General features: G+C 38.2%; 1 protein-coding gene across 3 annotated transcripts in view; it reads left to right on the top strand.

The window, feature by feature from the left end:
* The window catches only part of LUZP2 (leucine zipper protein 2), a 599,513-nt gene that overhangs the window by 261,675 nt on the left and 322,814 nt on the right, over nt 1-15,024 (top strand). For all 3 annotated transcript variants that reach the window (XM_023191520.3, XM_023191522.3, XM_023191521.3), the window contains exon 4: nt 2,062-2,143. In XM_023191520.3, coding sequence (XP_023047288.1) covers nt 2,062-2,143 — 82 coding nt within the window. The remainder of the gene's footprint in view (nt 1-2,061; nt 2,144-15,024) is intronic.

Here is a 15,024-nt window from a genome sequence, read left to right as displayed (position 1 = left end):
CTATCTATCTATCTATCTATCTATCTATCTATCTATCTATCTATCTAAATACATATACTCATTGTTATTTTAATAAAACATACTTTAATTTTTGTTAAGTGTTTTACAACCATCTTTTAAAAATAAAAATAGGAATTTTAAATTAAAATATGTTAAAAATTATTATTTTGTCATTTTAATTATAACTATTTTCAGTAGGAAATATAATTTTATTGTGCTTCACTCAGTGCTTGTTGAAAACTTGAGTGTTTGGGATAGCATGTAGTTCCTTCCTTCCTTCCTTCCTTCCTTCCTTCCTTCCTTCCTTCCTTCCTTCCTTCCTTCCTTCTTAGTAGAGATAGTATAGTAACTCTTTATAGTTTGAACATATAGACACTAAAACACAATTTCATTACCCCTCTGTACATTAGTTATCTATCATAATATGATGTCATAGTTTGGTGTGGGGTTTATAAAAGTATCTTGCACATTGTAAGCCTACAATATATGTAGGTTTATATTATATTATATTATATTATATTATATTATATTATATTATATTATATTATATTACAAACTCTGTAGAAAATATCAGAAATAATAATGGAAGCCCAGATTTTATATGTCCATATATGAAACAAGTCTGATAAATGAAACCAGTTTGAGACAGTGATGGAAGCTGTCACTTAAATCCACTTCAAGCACATTAAAAGCATCACCCAAGAAGCATAAATTATTAAAAAACCAAAGTGACTGTAATTATTCTATAACTTGTTCTCACTATATTTTGATTTGTCAACCAAAGTCCAAAATGATTCCAAAAAACGGACAGACTTTCTTTCTAATTCTTGAAATTGGGACCGGTACATCAGTCTCAAGACTAATTAATCTGGCTGCCCCATTAAGTCCTGCTGGGTGAAAGAGCAGCTTGTGGTTGTACAGAATTTTGTGGTCAGAGAATGAATATAGGAGTGTGGAGTGGTGTCAGTGGTTATTGCCATGACCTAACATTTGTTAAGTAATTATTTTACAGGCATTGTGTTAAGCACTTTGTTTACATTATGTCATCTTAATATGAGCACAAACCTATTAGTTAGTTCTACCATTGTGCCCTTTTTTTGGATGAAGAAATTGAGTATGAGATGGTGTGTCACTTGCCCAAATATCCAGAGCTAGTCTTTTGGCACTAGATTGGAAGTTTTAAATTAGTTTAGATACTGATAAGACTCAAACAGTTTTCTATTTTTTTGTACACTAGCCTTTATCTAATATCTGATCTGTTTGAGGTGATAGCTTAAGTAAAAAAAAATAAAATAAAATAAATAAAAAATAAAAAAAAAATTCAAGGCACAGAAAGATAATATGATGTGTTATAAATAAATAAATATAAATAATATGATGTGTTATAAATCAATAAATCCTAAATCTTTAGGAGAAATGCAAATTTAGGGAAATATCACTCCTTTTAAAAAGGGATACAGGATCCTTATGTACTATTGAGCTTGAGACACAATGAGTATATATGCATATGCATGCATTTTTTAATTATCTTCATTAAATGAGAGAGGCCTTAAGTTAGAAAAAGTTTCTTTTCCCTGTTTTTACAAAATGTCTCAGGCCTTACAAAGGATGTATAAAGCCCAATACTTTAGAATTAATTAATTAAGAGCATCAGAAGGGAACAGTAATTTTATCGTATCAGCAAGTCTGTGGTGACTTTCTCTAACCAGCATGTGCATATCCCAGTATGCTGTTAGTGAAATTATCTTTTCAACTTGAATTATGTATCGCTTTGCTTTAACACATCATGTAGCTCACAGATGATTCAAACAGTGGGATTTTTATAAAGCATAATAGTAAGGTAATTTTAAAAAATTCCACTTGCTTTTAGTATTTGCATGGAAGAAAAAGACTTTTATTACCAGAATCTTTAGACACATCTTGTATGCTTAACTGTGACTTTATGGAATTCTAGTTGTCTGTGTCCTAAATGTATACAGCAAAGCATCCTTTTATAATGTACACAGAAAATAATGGAACTGTATTATTTTCTCTCTTATGCTCTGTTTTCTACTAAACTAGAGAAGAAATGAAATCTCTTCAGGAGGCCCTGCAAAATCAACTTAAAGAGACATCAGAGAAAGCAGAAAAACATCAGGCTACTGTAAGTGTGTTTTTACTTTGTGTCCTTTGCTTTAGGGCTGGGACATTGTTACTTTCTTTTTCCAAAATCACTATGGAACAAACACGCCTATAAAAATAAAAGTGAAAAGACAATAAAAGAAGCATCAGTCAATGTCATCAGAATAGTACTTGGTCAGCATTCATTTCTGGAAAAGGTTAATGTTTTATTTCATTATTTGGGGGTCATCTAATTCCCAGCCTACTTTTAAGAATGAGAAACTGAAGGACAGAATGGGGCAAGGGTTCTGGTGTCAGGGCCTCATCAGTGGCTCTCAGATCGTGGGTTGTCACTGACTGTGAAGTAAATTAAGCTAAGTGATGGTTAAGTCGCACCCCACATCCACTGAATAAGGATCTCTCAGGAGCAGGGCCAAGGCATCTGCCTATTTAATCCATCCCATGGGTTATTCTAATGCACCCCAAAATTGATGAATCAAACTCCTCTCATGACAGCAAGAACTGTGAGAAATAAACTGTGAAACAAATTTTCTCACCCGAAATGATGTATCCTTGACCCCACCGTTTCAGCTCTTACTATGAATATTTACTATAGGCAGGAGAGATGGTGTTCCTGAGAGCCGTGTTGAGAACTAGGTTTCTACTGTATTCCCCAAAGCCACCTTATGCATCATGTGTAGGGATTGGACCTTATATCTTGTTTTCAGGATCTGAGTCTGTTTTAAAATATAATGTGTTAATTGAACGTATGAGGTATGGTAAAGTCAACAGATCAGGAAAAGACTACCACTGAAAACATAGCTTATTTCTCACAGTTCTAGCAGTACACCATAGAGGGGCCACACGAGGAGGTACCCAGGCTATTCACGAGGCAGAGGGAGAGGAGGAAACTGTGGTTTATTGAGGTTTAAACTGAGGTTTATTGTGGTTTCTGGGGCAATGAACAAGTGAGGCAGGATAAGTGGGGTTGGGATGGATAAGCGGGCTTGGGATTGGCCAGTTTGAGTGATTTTTGGCTGACTCTGGGGCATAGCAGCTGTCCTGACTTATAACCTATCCCTAAGGTGATTAGGGCAAATCCACAGTGGCTTGGGATAATAAAAGGGGGGCAGTTGCCAGTGTTGTTTTTTGATTGGTTGTTGTATTTGCAAAGTGTGTCTCTGGCAGGAGGACTTCTCCCCTCTGAGACGGTGGAGCAGCAATGAGAGACTCCCAGAGCTAAGGCAGGGTGGCTCAAGCATATGATTGAATTGTTCGGAACAAGGCTGATCCAGCACATCCAGGAAGAACAAATGTTAAAGCATCAAGTTTATAGATGCTAAAACCATGGTGAAGCCTGAATCTCCATTTAGGTCAATTACCTAGAATCCTAGGCTCTCTAAACACAGTCAGCCTACCTTTCTTTTACAAAAGTTCCTTTAACAACCTCGATTGAAATGTGAAGTTTTGCTTCTGAAACTCAGGCCAGTCTGTCATCTGCAGCACCTGATTTCAGGAACAGCCTTTCTAATAATGATTGCTGACTTTTCAAAGTACAGAACTGTTTCATATTAAGGATTCACTGTTATCTGTTCTGTTCACCTGTTAGGACGGGCATGTTGGTTCGTTGTTATGCCATGGCAACTCTCACTGCTCACCTGAAATGTGGCCTAAAGTCTGGCTCACTGGATACCAAATGTTACATAAAAGAATAGACATATTTTTATCATCAGCTTGTTGATCCCTCCTCCCAACACCTGACCTAGCTTACTGAATGGTCCTAATTGCAATCACATATCTGCCGTGACTAATCATATTTAATCTGGGTTTCTTGATAGCCTAATGACAAACAATGGTAGAGAAGAATAGAAGTGCTCACACAGACTATTTTCTCTGGTTCTCATAATAAAACTACATTTTTTTTTTCTTTACTGAAAAATAGTAGCTCAAATAAGGTGTTTCTAGCTTGCATTTGCACAGCTATAAGGCAGAGGATCTAAGGCATATTTCAGTAGATTACGCAAACTGTCTGAGATCCAAAAAGAAGAGAGTTATAACTTTTGAAAGAGCACAAACCAAAGTTAGAATATCCAAGTATGAAAAATGTCATGGGCAAATAATGTAGACTGAGTCACCTTTGCCTTCATCTCAGCACACTGGTAGTGCGTTCCTTATGGCTGAACATCGAATCTTGAGGGAAGCTTTCTGTTTGCCCCCAAAAGTCTTCACTAAACCAGAAACTTCCTAAAGAAACTCATAACTTAGTATGTGTTTCAGAGTAGGAGTGTTTGGGGTTTACATTTCCAGTAGGCCATTTACTAGTTCTGTAAATTTACTAGCTCATTACCAGACTTGATCAAGCTTTTGAACTTCTGCAAGTTTCCTCATTATCACATTTAAGGGGTTATTCACATTAAATTAATGTACATAATCTCTCTAAAATTATATCTGGCATGTAGTAGATAGTAGACATTAAACTAAAGTCATTCCCCTTTCCTTCTGTGCTTCCCATTTTAATTTCATCTTAATCGCTTAGCTGAGTGAATATAAGCAAGTCATTTGATTTCTCCGAGGCTTTTTCATTTTAAAAAGTATGCCAGTGGTACTTATATGACAGGTTATTTGGTGATTATATGAGATGATGCATATACTATTGAGCAGAAGACATAATCAATTGTGAGCAACCTCTAAATTGTATGATATCATCATTATCATTATTAGTATTTTTTCTTTCTAACCATTTAAAACCTTTGTTATATGATAATATCATGGTAAGAATTATCAGAGATTACCTAAGAATGCATACCTAGTAAAAGGAATATTAAATAAATCTATTCCATTGTTCATAATTTAAGATGTTCTATTTCCTCAACTCTATTTACATTACTATTCAAAATAGTTTTGTTTTGCAATTTCTGGATACTGCCACATGGATTTTCAATGGCTGTTCTTAAAAGCTGTCATTGAAATGTTTGAGAGTGACCTCAGGTTCCCAGAGACTTACAAATGATGTCTTTATGGGAATCAGACATATTACCTGTGTTTCAGTGATCGGGGCAACACAGTGATATTTTTCTATTTTTAAAAACTACTAGATGATGAGGTTTTTCACCAATGGCTTGCATTTTCTTAATTGCAGACTATTTCTTTTTTATTCACTGTTGTTGTTAATTACTATTTTTTCCCATAGGTCATTAGGGTACACATGGTATTTGGTTATATGAGCAAATTCTTTAGTGGTGATTTGTGAGATTTTGGTGCACCCATCACCCGAGAAGTATACACTGTACCCTATTTGTAGTCTTTTATCTCTTGCCCCCGACTCACCCTTTCCCCCAAGTTCCCAAAGTCCATTGTATCATTCTTATGCCTTTGTGTCCTCATAGCTTAGCTCCCACATATCAGTGAGAACATACAATGTTTAGTTTTCCATTCCTGAGTTACTTCACTTAAAATAATAGTCTCCAATCTCATCCAGGTCGATGCAAATGCTGTTAATTCATTCCTTTTTATGGATGAATAGTATTCCATTATATATATATCACCATTTTTTTCCCACTTGTTGATTGATGGGCATTTGGGTTGGTTCTACAATTTTGCAATTGTGAATTGTGCACTATAAACATGAGTGTACAAGTATCTTTTTCATATAATGACTTATTTTCCTCTGGGTACATACCCAGTAGTGGGATTGATGGATCAAATGATAGTTCTACTTTTACTTATTTAAGGAATCACCACATTCTTTTCTACAGTGGCTGTACTAGCTTACATTCCCACCAACATGTAGAAGTGTTCCCTGATCACTGCGTTTATGCCAACATCTACTGTTCATTGATTTTTTTTTTTTTTTTTTTTTTATTATGGCCATTCTTGCAGGAGTAAGGTGGTATCACATTTTGATTTTGATTTGCATTTCCCTGACTATTAATGCTATTGAGTGTTTTTTCATATGTTTGTTTGCAATTTGTATATCTTCTTTTGAGAATTGTCTATTCATGTTCTTAGCCCACTTTTTGATGGGATTTTTTTTTTAACTGATTTGTTTCAGTTTGTTGTACATTCTGGATATTAGTCCTTTGTCAGATGTATAGATTATGAAGATTTTCTTCCAATCTGTGAGTTGTCTGTTTACTCTGCCGACTGTTTCTTTTGCTGTGCAAAAGCTCTTTGGTCTAATTAAGTCCTAACTATTTATCTTTGTTTTTATTGCATTTGCTTTTGGGTTCTTTGTCATGAGAGCCTTGCCTAAGCCAATGTCAAGAAGGGTTTTTCCAGTGTTATCCACTAGAATTTTTATAGTTTCAGGTCTTAGATTTAAGTCCTAATCTATCTTGAGTAGATTTTTGTATAAGGTGAGAGATGAAGATGGTTTCATTATCCTACATGTGGCTAGTCAATTATTCCATCACCATTCGTTGAAAAGTGTGTCCTTTCCCCACTTTACATTTTTGTTTGCTTTGTCAAAGATCAGTTGACTGTAAGTATTTGGGTTTATTTCTGGGTTCACTATTATGTTCCATTGGTCTATATGCCTATTTTTACACCAGTGCTATGCTGTTTTGGTGACTGTAGCCTTATAGTTTGCAATCAGATTGTGTGATACCTCCAGATTTGTTCTCTTTGCTCAGTCTTGCTTTGGCTATGTAGGCTCTTTTTTGTTTCAATATAAATTTTAGAATTGTTTTTTCTAGTTCTGTGAAGAATAATGGTGATATTTTGATGGGGATTGTGTTGAATTTGTAGATTGCTTTTGGCAGCATGGTCATTTTCACAATATTGCTTCTACCCATCCATGAACATGAGATGTGTTTCTGTTTGTTTGTGTCATCTGTGACTTCTTTCAACAGTGTTTTGTAGTTTTTCTTGTAGGATTCTTTTGCCTCCTTGGTTAGGTGTATTCCTAAGTATGTTATTTTTTTGCAGCTATTGTAGAAGGGGTTGAATCCTTGATTTGATTCTTCACTTGGTCGCTGTTGATGTATAGAAAAGCTACTAATTTGTGTACAGTAATCTTCTATCTGGAAACTTTACTGAATTATTTTATCAGTTCTAGGAGCTTTTCAGAGGAGTCTTCAGGGTTTTCGAGGTAAATGATAATATCATCAGCTAACAATGACAGTTTGACTTCCTCTTTACCAATTTGGATGCCATTTATTTATTTCTCTTGTCTGATTGCTCTAGCTAGGACTTCCAGCACTATGTTGAAGAGGAGCGGTGAAAGTGGGCATCCTTTTCTTGTTCCAGTTCTCAGAGGGAATGCTTTTAACTTTTCCCCATTTAGTATTATGTTAGCTGTGGGTTTTTCATAGACAGTTTTTATTACATTGAGGTATGTCCCTTGTATGCCAATTTTGCTGAGAGCTTTAATCATAAAGGGATGCTGGGTTTTGGCGAATGCTTGTTCTGCATCTGTTGAGATGATCATGTGATTTTTGTTTTTTATTCTGTTTATGTGGTGTATCCCATTTTTTTGACTTGTGTATGTTAAAACATCCCTGCATCCCTGATATAAAACACACTTGATCATGGTAGATTATCTTTTTGATATGTTGGATTCGGTTATTTCGTATTTTGTTAAGGAGGTTAGTGTCTATGTTCATGAAGGATATTGGTCTGTAGTTTTCTTTTTGGTTATGTTCTTACCTGGTTTTGGTATTAGGGTGATGCTGAATTCATAGAATAAATTAGGGAGGGTTCCATCTTTTTCTATCTTGTGGAATAGTGCCAAAAGAATTGTTACCAATTCTTCTTTGAATGTCTGATGGAATTCTGCTGTGAATCTATCTGGTCCTAGACTTTTTTTGTTAGTAATTTTTTAATTGCCGTTTCAATCTCGCTTCTTGTTATTGGTCTGTTTGGGGTTTCTAGTTCTTCATGATTTCAGTTAGGAGGGTTGTATTTTTCCAGGAATTTATCCATATCTTCTAGGTTTCCTAGTTTATGTGCATAAAGATGTTCGTAGTAGACTTGAGTGATCTTTTGTATTTCAGTGGTGTCAGTTGTAATATCTCCTGTTTCATTTCTTGGTGAGGTTGTTTGGATTTTCTCTCTTTTCTTGGTTAATCTTGCTAATATTCTATCAATTTTATTTATCTTTTTGAAGAACCAGCTTTTTGTTTCATTTAACTTTTGTATTGGTTGTTTTTTGTTTCAGTTTCACTTAGTCCTGCTGTGATCTTGGTTATTTCCTGTCTTCTTCTCGGTTTGGGTTTGGTTTGTTTTTGTTTCTCTAGTTCCTTGAGGTGTGACCTTAGAGCATCAGTTTGTGTTCTTTCAGCCTTTCTGATGTATGCATTTAAGGCTATGAACTTTCCTCATAGCACCACCTTTGCTGTATCCCAGAGGTTTTGATAAGTTGTATCATTATTGTCATTCAGTCTGAAGATTGTTTAAATTTCCATCTTGATTTCGTTTTTGACCTAATGCTCCTTCGGGAGCAGGTTATTTAATTTCCATGTATTTGCATGGTTTTGAAGGTTTCTTATGGAGTTAATTTCCAGTTTTTTTTTTTTCCCCCATTGTGGTCTGAGAGAGTGTTTGATATAATTTCAATTTGTTTAAACTTATTGAGACTCGTTTTATGGCCTATCATATGGTTTATCTTGGAGAAAGTTACATGTGCTGTTGAATAGAATGTATATTCTGTGGTTGTTGAATGAAACGTTCTGTATATATCTGTTAAGTCCATTTGTTCCAACGTATAGTTTAAATTCATTGTTTCTTTGTTGACATTCTGTCTTGACCTTTCTAGTACTGTCAGTGGAGTACTGAAGTCCCCCACTATTATTATGTTGTTGTCTATCTCATTTGTTAGGTCTATCAGTAATTATTTTAAAAATTTGAGAACTACAGTGTTAGGTGTATACATGCTTAGGATTGTGATATTTTCTTGTTGGACAAGGCCTTTTACCTTTATATAATGTCCCACTTTGTCTCTATTAACCACTGTTGCTTTAAAGTTTGTTTTGTCTGATATAAGAATAGCTACCCCTGTTTGCTTTTGGTGTCCATTTGCATGAAATATCTCTTTCTACCACTTTACTTTAAGTTTATGTGAGTTCTTATGTGTTAGGTGAGTCTCCTGAAAACAGCAGATAGTTGGTTGACAAGTTTTTTGTTCTTGTTGTTTGTTTTGTTTTGTTTTGAGATGGAGTCTTGCTCTGTCACTCAGGCTGGAGTGCAATGGCACAATCTTGACTCACTGCAAACTCCACCTCCTGGGTTCAAGTGATTTTCCTATCTCAGACTCCTGAGTAGCTGGGATTACAGGCACATGTCACCACACCCAGCTAATTTTTGTATTTTTAATAGAGACGGGGTTTCACCATGTTGGCCAGGATGGTCTTGAACTCCTGCCCTCAGGTGATCCTCCCGCCTTGACCTCCCAAAGTGCTGGGATTACAGGCATGAGCCACTGCGCCCAGCCAGTTCTTATCCATTCTGCAGTTCTGTATCTTTTAAGTGGAGCATTTAGGCCATTTACAATCAATGTGCATACTGAGATGTGAGGTACCATTTCATTCATTGTGCTATTATGTACTTGGTGTTTTTTGTTTTATGTTTTTGCTTTTTATTTTTTATTTATTTATTTTTATTCATTTATTTATTTATTTTGAGATGGAGTCTCGCTCTGTCGCCCAGGCTGGCGTGATCTCGGCTCACTGCAAGCTCCGCCTCCCGGGTTCACGCCATTCTCCTGCCTCAGCCTCCCGAGTAGCTGGGACTACAGGCGCCTACCACCTCGCCTGGCTAGCTTTTTGTATTTTTAGTAGAGATGGGGTTTCACCATGTTAGCCAGGATGGTCTTGATCTCCTGACCTCGTGATCCGCCCACCTCGGCCTCCCAAAGTGCTGGGATTACAGGCGTGAGCCACCGCGCCCGGCCGACATGGTTTTGCTTTTTAACTTGTATTTTTGTTTTATAGGTCCTCTGTGATTTATGCTTTAACAAGATTCTGTTTTGATCATTTTCAGGATTTGTTTCAAGATTTAACATTCCTTTTAATAGTTCTTATAGTGGTGGCTTGGTAGTGGTGAATTCACTCAGCATTTGTTTGTCCAAAAAAGACTGTATCTTTCCTTCGTACATGATGCATAGTTTTACTGGATACAAAATTCTTAGCTGATAACTGTTTTGTTTGAGGAGGCTGAAGATAGGGCCCCAATCCTTCTAGCTTATAGGTTTCTGCTGAGAAACCTGCTATTAAAATAATAGGTTTTCCTTTATAGGATTCCTGGTGCTTTTGTCTCACAAAAGCAAAGTTAAGATTCTTTGCTTCATCTTAACTTTAGATAAACTGATTACAATGTGTGTAGTCGATGATTTTTTTTTTGTGATGAATTTCCCACGTGTTCTTTGTGTTTCTTCTATTTGGATGTCTAGGTCTTTAGCAAGGCTGGGGAAGTTTTCTTCAATTTATTCCCCCAAATACATTTTCCAAACTTTTAGATTTATCTTCTTTCACAGGAACACTGATTATTCTTAGGTTTGGTTGTTAACATAATCCCTGACTTCTTGGAGGCTTAGTTCATATTTTCTTATTCTTTTTTTTCTTTGACTTTGTTGGATTGAGTTAATTGGAAGACCTTTTCTTCGAACTCTGGATTTCTTTCCTCTACGTGTTCAATTCTATTTTAAGACTTTCCAGAACATTTGCATTTCTATAAGTGTGTCCAGTGTTTCCTGAAGTTTTGATTGTTTTTTCTTTATGCTATCTATTTCCTTGAATATTTCTCCCTTCACTTCTTGTCTCGCTTTTTGAATTTCCTCGCATTGGGCTTTGCCTTTCTCTGGTGCCTTCCTGCTTAGCTTAATAACTAACCGCCTGAATTCTTTTTCAGGTAAACCAGGGATGTCTTCTTGGATCCTGGTGAGCTAATGTGATTTTTTGGGGGTGTTAAAGAGCTTTGCTTTGTCATGTTACTAGTGTTGGTTTTCTGGTTCCTTCTCATTTGGTAGACTCTGTCAGAGGGAAGGTCTAGGGTTGAAAGTTATTGTTCAGATTCTTTTGTTCCATGGGGTGTTCCCTTGATGTGGTATTCTTCTTGTTTTCTTGTGGATGTGGCTTCCTATGAGCCTAGCTGCAGTTACGGTTATCTCTCTTCTGGGTCTAGCCACCCAGCAAGTCTACCCAGCTCCGATCCGCTACTGGAGGTTGACTGCACAGCGTCCTGTGATGTAAGCCATCTATGGGTCTCCCAGCTGTGGATACCAGCACCTGTTCTGGTGGAAGGGGCAGTTGGGGGTGAAATGCAGTCTGTGAGGGTTCTTAGCTCTGGTGGTTTCATGTTTCATTTTTGTACTGGTTAGCCTTCTGCCAGGACTTGGCGCTTTCCAGAGAGCATCAGCTGTGGTAGTGCGGAGAGGAACCAGCCGTGAGCAGGACCCTAAAACTCCCAAGAGTATATGCCCTTTGTCTTCCGCTACCAGGCTACCAGGGTGGATAGGAAAGGACCCTCAGGTTGCTTCAGGGCTAGGCTTGTCTGAGCTCAGATTCTCCTTGGGTGGGTCTTGTTGTGGCTGCTGTCGGATATGGGGATGTTGTTCCCAGGTCCCTGGAGTTGTGTACCTAGGAGGAATATGGCTGCCTCTGCTGAGTCATGCAAGTTGTCGGGGAAGTGGGAAAAAGCCAGTAGTCACAGGCCTTGCCCAGCTTCCATGCAATCTGTAGGGCTGGTCTCACTCCCACCATGTCCCCTCTAACAGCCCTAAGTCTATTTCCAGGTGGTAGGCAAGCAGGGTTTGAGAAATTACCTCAGGCTACCCACTTTCCAGCTTCGAAAAATAAAAGGCTTGGTTCTACCCCTGCCTGTGAAGTCTGCAAGTGGATTTTCACCTTTCCGTGTGTTCTGGCTAGGAGGCTTCTCACCCGATTCTAATTATTACAGAGTTCAACTGGAGACTTCCCAATTCCTGTGGTGTTTTCCCCTGACACCCGTCCTGAAGGTTCCCTGTGATGCCAGGCAGGAATGGCCTGCTTGGGAACCAAGTGAGCTCTCAGGGCCTTTCACACTGCTTCCTCTATCCCTGTATTTTACTCAGCAATCTAAATTGACTCAGCTCCAGGTGAGGTTGGAAACCTTTCCTGAAAACTGCTCCTTCAGTTTCCCCAGTCGGGGTGTGTGTTCAGTAGTGGAGGGTCTCCCTTTCCCCCTTCAGCAGTTTGAGTACTCACAGTATTTGGGGTGTCTTCCAGGTTCTGCAGGAGCACTTTTCTTCCTTCAGAGGGTGTGTCTATTCTTGTTAACTTCCTTTTTTTTTTTTTTTTTGAGACAGAGTCTTGCTCTGTTGCCAGGCTGGAGTGCAGTGGCACCATCTCAGCTCCCTGCAACCTCCACCTCCCAGGTTCAAGCAATTCTCCTTCCTCAGCCTCCCTAGTAACCTGGGACTACTGGTATGCACCACCATGCCCAGCTAATTTTGTATTTTTTAGAAGAGACGGGGTTTTACCATGTTGGCTAGGATGGTCGTGATCTCTTGACCTTGTGATCCATGCCCCTTGGCCTCCCAAAGTGCTGGGATTATAGGTATGAGCCACTGCACCCAGCCAGCTTCTAAAAATAATTTAAAAATCGCCTGTCAATATATATTTATATATGTAGGTATCTATAAATATACACACATACACATAAAGGAATATTTGTGTATGTTTTTATGTGAGGAAAATGAGAGAGGAAAAGAATAGTAATATATCAGGAGTCTTCTTTTTCCATTATACTTTTTAGAAAATTAAAACATTTAAAAAATTGCATATAATTTGTAACCCTTCAATTAGAAATGGAAATCTTGATATAAATAGTTGATATAAAGTAATACCAGAGGGCACATCTCACTCCTTTCCTGAAGTTAACAAATGTACATAGCCATACCCCCTTTGGATGATGTAGTTAGAAAATGTATGTATTACTATAGAAACAGCTTACAGTAGAGTCCAAAACTTCCAAGTGACCAACTTCAAAGGGAATTGGACCTGGGCTGGCACAAGGTGCAAATCCGAAGAGACCACTTTGGTGGTCTTTGGTCTTTGCCGTAAGAAGATAAAAAAGGAGATGGAGAATGGAGAAGGAAGAGCAGAAGCAAGCACATTTAAACAGCTTTAAAGTCAAAAAAGCCTTGTTTTCCCACTAGGAGTCTCTTCTTGTTATGTGGTTATAGGCCCCTGTGATGGCTAATATTAGGTGTCAACTTGATTGGATTGAAGGATATGTAGAGAGCTGGTTTAAGTATTGTTTCTGGGTGTGTCGGTGAGGGTGTTGCCAGAGGAGGCTGCCATTTTAGTCAGTGGACTGGGGGAGAAAGACCTACCCTCAGTGTAGGCAGCACCATCCAATGAGCTGTCAGCATAGCTGGACCAAAGCAGGCAGAGGAAGGTAGGATAAGCTGGCTTACAGATACCTACATATATAAATATGGACAGATACATGATTTCAAAATTATTTTTAGAAGTTAACAGGAATAGACAGACCCTTGAGCCTGCTAGCTTTCATCTCCTCCTAGGCTGGATTCTTCCTCCCATTTCTCCTGCCCTTGGACATCAGACTCCAGGTTCTTTGGCCTTTGAACTCTTGGACTTATACCAGTGGTTTGCCGGGGGCTCTTAGGCCATCGGCCACATATTGAAGGCTACGCTGTCAGCTTCCCAGCTTTTGAGGCTTTTGGACTCTGACTGAGCCACTACTGCTTCTGTCTTCCCCAGCTTGCAGACGGCCTATTATGGGAATTCGCCTTGTGATCCTGTAAGCCAATTCTCCCTAGTAAACTCCCTTTTGTATGCACATGTATCCTGTTCTGTCCCTCTGGAGAACCCTAATACAGCCCCTTAAACTAATTATCTACTTGGAATCTTCTAGACCCAGAGACTGTAAAAACTTTATCTGACTTGTCAGAATACTCTGAGTGTTATTCAGAACCTGGGGAAGTGAACATCAGAACTAGAAAATAGATTGTTTTCCCTTTCTTACCCAGATGAATGCCTACTCTTCTACTTAATACTGGGCCATTTAATGAGACTTAAAGAATTCACAGAGATCTCTTGGGTCTCCTTCTTGACTTCCAGAGACTTAGTATCTTCCTAGGAGGACCTTTGTGTATGGTGACCAAGATTGTCATGATCACTTGACCTTGTGATCCGCCCCCTCGGCCTCCCAAAGTGCTGGGATTATAGGCATGTGCCACCGCACCCAGCCAACTTCTAAAAATAATTTAAAAATCACTTATCAGTATATATTTATATGTGTAGGTATCTATAAATATACACACATACACACACATAAGGGAATATTTGTGTATGTAACACAGGCATCCCCATGAATACTGCATCATTTGCGTTATAATTGCCTCTTTATATCTTCCAGTAGGGTAAAGAGAGAAGAATGAACTAAAATTTTAAAATCTGTTGTAGAAGCAAAATCTTTTGACCATAGTGTATCTTCATATTATAAAACACAGCTGATATTAAATGAATTTTTTAAAAAATATAATTATCATTATAATTACTCAAATATTCTGCCAGTTGACAACTTATAATAATATATTCACAAACCAATTTGAAGACAAAATGTCAAATAGGCTCACTTTGGAGTCATTCCTCGAAAAGGCTATTTAAGGCCGGGCGCGGTGGCTCAAGCCTGTAATCCCAGCACTTTGGGAGGCCGAGATGGGCAGATCATGAGGTCAGGAGATCGAGACCATCCTGGCTAACACGGTGAAGCCCTATCTCTACTAAAAACTACAAAAAACTAGCCGGGCGAGGTGGCGGCACCTGTAGTCCCAGCTACCCGGGAGGCTGAGGCAGGAGAATGGCGTGAACCCGGGAGGCGGAGCTTGCAGTGAGCTGAGATCTGGCCACAGCACTCCAGCCTGGGTGACAGAGCGAGACTCAGTCTGAAAGAAAGAAAGAAAGAAAGAAAGAAAGAAAGAAA

This window comes from Piliocolobus tephrosceles, chromosome 13 (genome assembly GCF_002776525.5).
Source record: "Piliocolobus tephrosceles isolate RC106 chromosome 13, ASM277652v3, whole genome shotgun sequence".
Classification (NCBI taxonomy): domain Eukaryota; kingdom Metazoa; phylum Chordata; class Mammalia; order Primates; family Cercopithecidae; genus Piliocolobus; species Piliocolobus tephrosceles.
The sequence above is the reverse complement of the archived record's forward strand: the minus strand, read 5'-3'. Positions and strand labels throughout refer to the sequence as shown.